This window comes from Triturus cristatus, chromosome 9 (assembly GCF_964204655.1).
Source record: "Triturus cristatus chromosome 9, aTriCri1.1, whole genome shotgun sequence".
In the NCBI taxonomy this organism is placed as follows: domain Eukaryota; kingdom Metazoa; phylum Chordata; class Amphibia; order Caudata; family Salamandridae; genus Triturus; species Triturus cristatus.
The window spans coordinates 1,158,026,343-1,158,038,359 of record NC_140592.1 but is presented as its reverse complement, the minus strand read 5'-3'; the positions used below and the strand labels follow the sequence as shown (position 1 = coordinate 1,158,038,359).

The 12,017-nt window shown below is 44.6% G+C and overlaps 1 protein-coding gene across 1 annotated transcript in view; it reads right to left on the bottom strand.

The window, feature by feature from the left end:
- The window catches only part of LOC146799556 (deubiquitinase DESI2-like), a 324,800-nt gene that overhangs the window by 110,113 nt on the left and 202,670 nt on the right, over positions 1–12,017 (bottom strand). Inside the window, exon 2 of the mRNA XM_085627126.1 lies at positions 4,391–4,463. Within this exon, the coding sequence (XP_085483252.1) occupies positions 4,391–4,463 (73 nt within the window). The remainder of the gene's footprint in view (positions 1–4,390; positions 4,464–12,017) is intronic.

Here is a 12,017-nt window from a genome sequence, read left to right as displayed (position 1 = left end):
GTGTGCAGAAATTGACACTGTAGCCTGCACGACATCGGTGGGATAGACTGCGCTTCTGATTTCACATTAACTGTATTTACTGACTCAATATACCCCTGAATGGACATCCCCGGCTCCCAGCAGCAATGGGCGATGGTGTGCACTGCAAGCTTACCTGGCTGCATCTCCTTAAAATGGGCGACCTCTACCCAGACAAACTATTTCTTTCTGTACTGCAGGTACTCGCGTTCCCGCAGCACACCTTACTTGATGTTTTCATTAACCACAGATTCCAAGCAGCCCTCTGCTCGATTCATGGCACACAGGAGAAATCACGTATATGTACTCCAAGGGCATATCTCTATTGAGAAGCAGAGATTGCCCCCACTCTCACCGCAGAACATTGGCCATACTGCAATGTTTGAAAATAAATTGAATGAGAGGCAATATAATAACACCAATACGTCCGGTACAATACCAAACAAATCACATATACATATTTAGTATCTTTCGTCTTTTATTTTTCTTGTAGAACTTCGTAAAAACAACCAGCCAACGTGTTTCGCCCAAACATGGGCTTCTTCAGGGCAAAAGGGTATGAGTATAGGATTTGTCTTCTGTCGAACAAGTCAGCAAGCAAGAGAACATCAAATCTGTCAAGCTAGAGTATCGCGAAAGTGAGGCTCAATAAACAAGAGTAAACGGTCAATATCTGTATTGTATTATCATGCAGCTATAGTATTGCTCTGCTTCTTTATTTTTTACTTTAGTTTTTTTTATTAAGTTATGTAAGGATTCTGCAATTCAATAAAAAACTTAATAAATAAAAAAATGTAATAAATAAAAAAACCTGTTCCACATTGCAGTGTTTGTTGCTTTGGAGTCTTAGTTGAGCTCTGCATGGGTCTATGTCTTGCTTCAAACAGGACCTTAAATCTTTACAGCTTAACAACTACATTATCCCACCCACAAGCTGATCCATGTTTCCCAAAGATTTAACCCCCAGTGACACGATCCTCCATTTTTTCTTTTTCTTTGACTGTTTGACTACCATAACGCTGTATTTATTCATCTTTATTCTTTGGTCAACCCGCACGAATCCTCATATGTAGCTCAAGTAGGTTTCTTTGCATAACATGTAAAGTGCTCTCCTAGCTTCGGGTCTAGCTAGCGCTATATACAACTCTAAAATAAATAAATATGTGGGTGTGTCTCAGAATCTCTCTAGTGCATTGAGTATGACCTCCGTGGGTATTTAGTTTCTAAACTAGATATGAAGAGATGAAATTGCCCTGACTCTTTCTTCTCATTCCTAGTACTAGTGGCTGCCCTCACATTCTCTTGATAAGTTCTAGGGTTTAGGAGTCCCTGCTCTGGTGTCCTACTGTCTAGTGTTTGTCAGACAGGTGTGAAGAGACAGGTCTCCTATGTTCCTCCCTATCTCTGTGCCTCCCTGGCCTCAATAATTGTATGGACTATTGGCAGGCAGAAACTTCCACCACAGCACAGAAGGCCAAGCACTGACAGGCAGTGGTATATCTGGGTCTGGTAGCTTAGCAAACAAATGCATCCACTCCAGGGATCTGTGTTTGACCTCATCATTACAAATGTAATCATGTCTCCTCCTTTCGAGGTTGATAACATGAGTATTGAGTTGGATCATGAGAAACATCTGTGATTTATTGTAAAGATACCCCAAAGGGTAAATGAGCACATTGGGAATATGCAAGTTAAGTTATGTCTTTGAGGGTGGAAGCCAATACCAGTCATCCACAGAGGACCTGATTTACGTAGGGACATCCCAATACAAAACAATCCCACCCCCTCACTTCTTCAGCTTTGTACACCAGATTGGCATTACCAAGCTTGCACCTTATTGACTCACAAAGATAAATTTAGAAGCAGCTGTTTTTTGCAGGTCTAATGCGGAGTGAGTATGTGGGACCATAGTCAATTTCATTTTCATCCGCTGCAGTCAGTTTTGTTTCTGGCTACCTCATTTACCCTCTGGAGTACAGATGTGCAGTCCTTTGGGGGAGGCATCACACCAGACCTCTCCACCAGACGGTCAGATTTTCTACTGGTGCTCTTTTGAGTTCTGTCTCTTCTAACCTTTCTCCTGCCTGCCCTGATGGAGGAGAGGTTGTCTTTTGTAATCCTGCTCCATCATTTACTTTACTTTACATACTTTACTCAGTGACGAATGAAATCAACGCTCACCATAGCAGATGGTGAGGGAATTTAGGGCTCGATTCACAGAGGTAAATTTAGACATTTGTCTAAACTATCTTTATGTCCTCACTCGGGCTGGATCTCCACGGCAAGTGTGGACATAAGGATAGTGCTCGCAAATGCCTTTTGGGAATTCACAAGTCGTAAACTTAGATGTTTGGTCTAAATTTAGACAAGCATTTAAGTTTATCTTTATGAATCAGGCCCTATTAATGTTTCCAAACAAAATCCGCTCTGCAAGAACACCTCATACAAAGTGATGATTCGGCTCTGTGAACTTTTTGGGGAAATAATTTTTCACACCCCCAATTGAATTGTATGCTTTGTGTGAATGAGGTCCTAGGCTAAATGATTTGGTAGTGCCTAGCTGGGCTTTCATGTCCATTTAACACAGCATCTTGCTTTCAGGCACATAAGTCAATGAGGTCGAACAGGTAACCAAAATAAGTAGATAACCCAAACCCAAAGAAGTGTATACGTGGAATACTCCTAATGACTTTCACCAAACTGAAGATGAAATAATGGGACACTGTCTACCTGGTTAGGTAAAAGTATCATGCTGATTTCACAGAACAGCATATTTTAGAAGGTTTGTAAATTGACCTTCTTAAGCTCAGGGGCATTTCTGAAATGAACATATCAAATATATATTTTGGGCCACACCTTATAGTTTATCCCCTCCAGCAGCCTGGCCTGACTGCCGCTCGCCACACCTGCCCTGTTGTGATCTCTGTGTCTTCACAGAACCCTCCACCTAGAGAGCTCCTCAGAAGGAACTGAAAGTTTGGTACCCGGTGCCCATTTTTTGGGCAACTGCATGCCACACTTTTATGTTTTTTTAGAAACAAAGCCCCAAAGCGAGAGTTTGTTTCTGAAAAACAAAAGAAATAAAACTAATGACACCTCACACCCTGAGAGTTTTCTCCCAGATCATGGGGGAGACATTGTGTTTTTTTAACTTTGTGACCACTGGTTTTTACCTGCGGTGATGGACGGAAAATAAGACATCAGACCACCCTCTCTAAATAGTGCAAGCCGCCTGATGTTTGTGATGGAGTATCCTATGCACCAAACTCTCAATCAGGCTCTTAGTCATAAGTCAAATGTCTTTCCCCTAAGCATAGAGTTCATTCATGACTATTCTACTCTGTAGGGATGGATGTTTTGGTGATAATTTGTGTGTTGTGGAGCTCTGTGGATTGCTGGAACATGTTTAAGAATAGTTATATGCTGTTGTTGAACAGTGAGGGGGAGATTGATGTTTTGTGAGGTTGCTTTAGACATAAACTGTGGAAGGATGGTGTGGAGTATGGTATGGTGTAATGTGCAGAACTGAATGGAGTAGTGTGAAGTTGGATGGGGCGAAGGTGTGACCAATATTGTATGCACGGTTGTGGGAAATTATATAGAGTGGTGTGTTGCAATACAGTGTTTAATGCGTGGTGAACAGTATGGTGTGCTATGGCATGGTTGCAGTGTTCTATTATACTTGCCGTGTTGTAGTATAGTTGGGGTACTGCAGTATGCCACGGCGTGATAGTGTATTTTGGGTGTGGTAGATTTTTGGTAAGATGTGGAGTGGTAAATTGAGGTATGTTGTAAACTGTGTAGAATATTGTTGTGTCATGTGATAAGGCATGAAGGGCTGGAAGGTGGGATGTGGGATGTGAGGTAGTATGCTGAGGACTAGTGTGTCCAGTGGTAGGATGAGAGTTACCGAGATGCAATATGTGATGCTGTAATGCAGTATTGTGTTTTGCATTGTACAGTGCCATATGGGGCTCGAGGTGGGTAAGATGTTTGATATTTTTCAGAGGGTTTGGTTTGTGCATATTGCCAGCGCTGTAGGTGCACTATTTGGTCTGATGTTGCCTTATGCAAGATTGTTGTAGCTGATGACTTAGAAGAACTGAGGATGACCATGGTTTTTTAGGAGATGACGTATTCACACCTTGGCACTTTAGACGTCTGTGGGTATGAATGGTCTTTCCTACAAGTGGCATGAATAAACTACAAAGCACTTTCCAAAGGCAAATGTTGTGGGTTGAATGTTGACTCAAATCAAGGTGTTGACTCAAATCAGGGTAGCTCAACTTATCCCACAATTTCTACCAGAAGTAGAATTGTGGTTTAAGTGTGTTGAAGCATAAGTTACATATAGATAGAAATGTTCTCTTACCTCTACCATAGATCTCGATGCCTGAATGGAACACTCCGATGCCCAATGTGGAGGTGTATTCATTGATCCAATACTGTGGAAGGAAAGCAGAAAGAAGATTGTCACTGGGGATAACGTCTCAGACTTTTTCTGTGTATAAAACCGAAAAATGTTTTTCCATTTTTTCTCTGCAATGAATAACATCATATAGGATCCATTTATTCACAAAGCAGACACAAAATCACTGAACACCTGAGGAATTCATTTGTTTTCTCAGCAAGTGGTCTCTCTTTTTAATATAATTTTTTTCATTTGAAAACTCAACATATTAAAATCATCTCATCATTAGCAACAGCGTGGCACATAGTGAGAACATAGACATAGCAGGAGGTCTCCTTAAATGTCAATTGAGCTTTTTCAAATGAAGGGATATGGTCCGAGCTAGTCACCAAGAAAGATTCAGTGAGAGAATCAAATGCAATGCATTATGTTTTAGCAAGGCAATGGTATGTCTTGCTGACCATGTGGGTGCTTATCACCTGCAACACCTACCCACATTTGTGGTAACAATGTTGACGCCTCTCAATCATAGATTGTTGCAAACAGTGCTGATAGAAATTTCAGTTATCACTTATATATGTTATCAGTAGGTTTTAAGAAGGTGACTTTCACATGTTTTAGCTTAAAATAGCTATTCTAAGCATTTAAACTTGGACAATAAACGGTGGTTATGCATTATGAAATCTAGAGCTGGAGATGTTCAAGATGGGCTTTCCACTCTGAGTCAGCAGAGCATTGAAAAGCTTGGTCCTGCATTTTGCCAATGTTTTGTGTCCTCCTCAGACTATCCGCCAATATTATGACTGCTCCAAGATATCCAGAATAATTGACATACATTCCTTATTGAGGCTGTAGAACTGCCTGAATATCTTCCTCCTTGAATTTGGGAACAAATTAAATTCAGCCAAGGCTGGTGTAAGGCCCCGCAGCCAAACCATGGCTAATGCTCATAGAAGGAAGTAGATTGAAATGGCTTAATCCTGACCAGAACAACACTTCTGACAAAGGTTATCCTCAGTGCTGGCTCAAGAAATGCAAGATATTGTTTGGCAGTCGAAATTGATAGTTGCGGTTTAATAACACTTCGGATATGTGGTTAGATATCGTGATCTCATGATCGCACCAAACCCCTTAATATTGCTTTGCTGGGCAGACAAATTGGATTATACCAGGAAGTACAAAATGTTGGTTTTAGCTGTATTCAGGGCCAGCATCCTTGCTTTCATCCAGCAATGTACAATTCACTCAGTATGCAATTAGGGCAATATCAGACAGCAAACTATGGAGTCATACTTTTATGTATGTACTTTACACCTATAGTATTTACAATTTGATATTTGATTGTTACCTGGAATTATCGCAACAGGCGACTGCATAGCTTGCTTTTAAGTCAATATGTGTGGTTCAAATTAATTCACATGAGTTGTCCTAATTCAGTAGAGGGCAACACATTGTTTGTGACAAACTAAACACTGTCACTGAAGTAAGTGTCATCATGCACTGCATTTACCATGAGGCAGGGTACTCCCACCCTCTTTTTGTTTAAAAAGGCCCCCTTGAGCTAATGAGCTGACGAGCTCTGATTGATGCACCTGTGCCCAGTGAGTGGTGGAAAGACCTGAGAAGACTTTGGGCAGTATTTTCAGCACCCGAAAAATCCTAAATCACGCATCTAGAGATACACAGCACCACTTCACCTACAATGGTGATAAAATAAAGAGCGTCACTGAAGTAAGTGTTATCCACTGCATTTACCATGATGCATTGGGGCAAACTGAGTGCAGAGGTGTGAAAGAGCTTGCTCCCACCCTCTTTTTGCAATATTAAATACCTTGATGTTTGACTTTATACTGTAAAACAACATTTCAGTGTCTTAATATGTATATTATTAATACTTAAAGGTAATTTTCTTCCTTTTTCTCTCCCTCTCTTCCTATTTCTCTGTTTCTCTCCACCTCTCTCTCTGCCGGTCTCACTTTGCAGCCATTCTCCTCTACATCCATGAAAACGCAGCTTCCTGGATCTTTTGGGAACGCAATATATTGCAAGTCATTTTGTACTAAAAGACTCGTGTGTCCTTTAAGCACTGCCCCCCTAGCAGCACGCCATTAGTGAAATAAAACCCATTTTAATACTAAACGTTCATACACCGCCTCATTTCAAACTGGGACCAATTTGTATAATTGGGGCTTTTGATAGAAGCTGTGCAGCAGAGCAGCGGCCTCTGAAAGAGAGGCATTATTAAATGCACTTTGGATTGAAATATGGTGCTGTCTGGGCTCCTCCTCTCCACTTGCTGCCACATCTATTGAGTCTCTGATATGAGCTAAAAGAAGAAATCAGAAACACCTAGAGGTACTCTGAAGTCGGGTTAAAAGAAGTTAGGCCCTGGTGTACTATTTACTGGTCGCAAAATACTGGCCACAATTTGCCATCAGTATTTTTGTGACCAGTAAAGATGTGCTAATAGATCTGTTCTTAAAAATCTGAAACATGGGGATCGGAATCTGACCGACCACATGCATATTAATGAAGTAGGTCGCAAATTGTGGCCCACTACAATTTGTTGCCATCACAAGGATGGTGGCATGCTGGGGTCAACAGACCACCATGTCTGTGATTGGTCTTAAATAAAATATTTTTGCAATGTAGCTCATTTTTCTTAAAGGGCTGTTTAAAAAAAAAAACTTTAAAAAACTTTTACAAGAATAGGCTGTGGACCAATGGACTACTGCCTACTCTATGGACCACTGCCTACCCCTACAAAATGTTTTTTGACCATTTACAAAGGGGAACCTCCTGTTTGCGAATGGGTTGCAGCAACATTTCAGTAGTGGGTGAAATATAATGTTTTGTGACCGGATTTCAGTTGCAAAACATTAATACATACCGTAAGAAATGGGTGTTTGGGAGGGGTGCCCCCTAAACACACCCCTTCCAAATATCTATTTGGTACGAATTCCTTAACAAATTTTTTAATGGGTTTAGCACATTTGAAAAAACATTTACTCATGACAAAGCCTTCCATTGAATGAATCGCAGGGTTTGCACCAGTAAATGCATTTGTACACCTGGCCCTTAATTTGGAAAAGAGAAATGTCCACACAGGGTTGCTGCACATTATTGTGTGCTCTTTGTTTTATATTGCTGTGTGTGAACGTGTGGCTTGACTGACAAAGCCTTTTACTTTGCACCCTTAAATCCGCTATCCCCCACCCTGCTTGGACCCCCCAGCGCGGTCTCAGCACCTCCTCACCTCCAGATCTGCACGCTTGCCGGGTCTGTCCCAGCCGACTTAGGCGCTGAGGACACCTTCCATCCCCGGGCGTGATTAAAACCGCGGCGGCCATTTTTGGTTGGGGAAAGCGTCAGACGTTCCCCAGTGGACAGTATAAAAGAGGCTCCCGTGCTGGGCCCTCCACTGCGCGTTCGATTCCCTCCTGAGGCGGAAGCCGGGAGGTAGCTGTGCCATTTGTAATTATTGTGTGCTCTTTGTTTTATATTGCTGTGTGTGTAACGTGTGGCTTGACTGACAAAGCCTTTTACTTTGCACCCTTAAATCCGCTATCCCCCACCCTGCTTGGACCCCCTAGCGCGGTCTCAGCACCTCCTCACCTCTAGATCTGCACGCTTGCCGGGTCTGTCCCAGCCGACTTAGGCGCTGAGGACACCTTCCATCCCCGGGCGTGATTAAAACCGCGGCGGCCATTTTTGGTTGGGGAAAGCGTCAGACGCTCCCCAGTGGACAGTATAAAAGAGGCTCCCGTGCTGGCCCTCCACTGCGCGTTCGATTCCCTCCTGAGGCGGAAGCCGGGAGGTAGCTGTGCCATTTGTAATTATTGTGTGCTCTTTGTTTTATATTGCTGTGTGTGTAACGTGTGGCTTGACTGACAAAGCCTTTTACTTTGCACCCTTAAATCCGCTATCCCCCACCCTGCTTGGACCCCCTAGCGCGGTCTCAGCACCTCCTCACCTCCAGATCTGCAAGCTTGCCAGGTCTGTCCCAGCCGACTTAGGCGCTGAGGACACCTTCCATCCCCGGGCGTGATTAAAACCGTGGCGGCCATTTTTGGTTGGGGAAAGCATCAGACGCTCCCCAGTGGACAGTATAAAAGAGGCTCCCGTGCTGGGCCCTCCACTGCGCGTTCGATTCCCTCCTGAGGCGGAAGCCGGGAGGTAGCTGTGCCATTTGTAATTATTGTGTGCTCTTTGTTTTATATTGCTGTGTGTGTAACGTGTGGCTTGACTGACAAAGCCTTTTACTTTGCACCCTTAAATCCGCTATCCCCCACCCTGCTTGGACCCCCTAGCGCGGTCTCAGCACCTCCTCACCTCCAGATCTGCACGCTTGCCGGGTCTGTCCCAGCCGACTTAGGCGCTGAGGACACCTTCCATCCCCGGCGTGATTAAAACCGCGGCGGCCATTTTTGGTTGGGGAAAGCATCAGACGCTCCCCAGTGGACAGTATAAAAGAGGAAGGTCATGCCTCCGCGCAGCGGACGCGAGCAGCGGTCGCGCCGGGTCTGCGCCGGAGTCGTGCCAGAGTCCTGCCCGTCTGCGCCCATCAGCGCCAGGAAGGCGCCAGGGCCCAGGTATACTTCCCACCAACAAACACACCCTGGTATGTCAAGGGAACGCGTACTTGCTTTTAACAAACACCCTACACTCTGCAACAACGCGCTTAATCCCGACACATGGGTAGGCCCCGTCGGCTGTCAGTACTGTAAAGCCATATGCGCCCCGGAACCAGTACCCAATGTTAACTCACGGCCTTCTGTCCTGAAAGGGGGGCTCATTAACGCTAGGTCACTGTGCAAAAATGCCCTGCACATTCATGACTTGATCACAGAGGGGGACTTAGATTGGCTCCTCATCACAGAAACCTGGCTTAAGGCATGGTGCAATCCTCATATAGCACTGGCCGTCCCGCAAGGTTTCCTGATTCAACATCTGGATAGACAGAATAAACGGGGAGGGGCCTGGCCATCATCCATCGTGATACCCTGAAATGTACTACATTTGAGTTACCAGACATTAAGGGAGCAGAGGCCTTGGGCTTCTGCTTACATATCCATGATTCTTTCACATTTTCTGGTGCCCTGATATATCGTCCTCCGGGCCAGCCTAATGATTTCCTGGATAGCGTTGGTGACGTTCTGAGCGAGCGTACGGTCAGATTCGCTCACTTTACGCTACTGGGAGATTTCAATCTCCATCTGGACTCCCCGGAAGGACCAGGAGTAGCCTGCTTCATGGATATAATCAACATCCTTGGCCTGAAACTGTTGACACGGGAACCCACTCATACTGCAGGACATATATTGGACTGTATCTGTTCTAACTCTGATGCTATGACAATTAAACCCCCCAGTATCCAAACCTGGTCAGACCATATATTTGTCCCATTTGACTTGTCACTGGGGAACAATGCCTCTAGCTTAATCGCTAGGAAAATCACCAGGAGCTCTAAACCTGACTGGAAAAAAACACTTATCCAGCCTGATCTCCTAGAGAAAGTAACAAGTAGCAAACCGACACTAACTGGCCACACCTCAATAGACAATCAGTTGTTTTGTGAATGGATAATTTCACTTAACAAATCCTCTGGTCCAACAAGCTTAAACAATAATCGCCGATCCACCAAAAACAAAAAGAGTGCCCCATGGTTCTCACACGCGCTAAAATTGGAACTAGGCAAAGTTAGATCACTGGAACGCCGCTGGCGCAGAAACTATGAGGCTAACGACTGTCTCACCAATAAAACAGCACGGAGACAGTACCATATCTCAATCAAGCGGGCTAAAAAAGCCTACTACCTAGAGGCAATCTCCTCCTCAGAGAATGGCCAAAAAGCAATTTTTAAAATTGTTAACAGTTTCACTAACCCCAAGGTCCTCTCACAGGAAATCCCACTATCCCTGCCTCTTTGTAATTCCATTGCCAACTTTTTTGAAAAGAAAATCCAAGATCTGGTCAAGGATTTCCCAAAACCTATATTGACCGCCGTAGAAACTGGTATGAGTGAGCCAATCCAGGAAAATATCAACATGCCCTGCCTATTTGCCCCCATCTCCCTAGAAGAGTCTCATCAGGCTATTCTCCTGAGTAAATCCGGATGCCCTTTTGACCCCTGCCCCCCCTCGTTCCTACAAGCTTTGGTTAATGTGGTAAACCCTATCATCAACACCATTATTAATTCTTCACTTTCCTCGGCTGAAATCCCTAGTGAATGGAAGTTAGCAGCTGTCAAGCCCCTCCAAAAGAAGCCCCTGCCTGATCCGACCATCCTCTCTAACCTCCGTCCCATCTCGCTGCTCCCGCTGTTGTTTAAATTGACGGAAGCATTTGTCAATAAAAACTTACAGAATTTTTGGAAAAAAAACAACATCTTGCATGCCAACCAATCTGGCTTCAGGGCTAAACATTCAACCGAATCTGCCCTTCTATTCACAGCAGAGACCCTGCGAACGGCTCTGGACCAAGGGAAGAAGGCTGTCCTGATCTTGCTTGATCTGTCGGCAGCCTTCGACACGGTCTCGCACTCCATCCTGAGTGATCGTCTTTTCAACTCAGGAATAAGAGAGGTGGCGTTGACTTGGTTCAAGAACTTTCTTGGCCACAGACGTCAAGTTACAGTGCTAGGGGAATTCAGTTCCGAGGAAAAATACATCAGCGCAGGGGTCCCACAGGGCTCTAGCCTTAGCCCTGTACTTTTCAACCTATATATGGTTCCCCTGATCGAGCTGATTTCCTCCTATCAGATCAGCACAATCTCATACGCCGACGATACGCAGCTCATTCTGGTGTTGGACAGAGAGCTGCCTGGAGCTGAAGAGAACCTTAAAAACTGCCTCACTGCCACTTTTGAGTGGATGAAGTGCAACCATCTTAAATGCAACTCGGGGAAAACAGAAATCCTGCCTTTCGGCCCACAAAATTTGTTTTCTCCCAAACAATGGTGGCCTGAAGACGCCGAAGCCCCCCCAAACACCATCCCCTCTGCCCGTAACCTAGGCATCAAGTTCGATGATGCTTTATCATTTAAGCAACAGGCAGTGGCCGTGGCAGGCACCTGCTTTCATATCATTAGAACCCTCAGAAAGTTCTTTGACCTCCTTCCCCTTCCAGCAAGGAAAGCGGTAGCGGTTGCACTCATAACATCCAGGCTGGACTACTGTAACAGGCTGTATGCAGGAGCAAATAAATCTGTACTCCACTGACTACAGATGGTCCAGCACGCAACCGCCCGTTTAGTCCTGGGCTGGCCTAGAAAGTCTTCGGCCTCGGCAGCCCTTACTATTCTCCACTGGTTACCAATACATAAGCGTATCCTCTTCAAAATCCTGGTCATCACTTTCAGAGCCTTTCACTCGCGAGGACCCAGGTATTTGTCCAACAGCTTCAGGCGCTATCATCCTGTCCGCAGCCTAAGGTCCTCTAATCAAAATCTCCTAGTGATCCCTAAATTCAGGCTCTCCGGCAAGGGCGGGAAATCCCTCGCTGTAATCGGCTCCAGGGCATGGAATAAATTGCCACCGCAGCTTTGGCAAATTTCAACAGAAAAACTCTTCAGGAAAGCCCTGAAGAC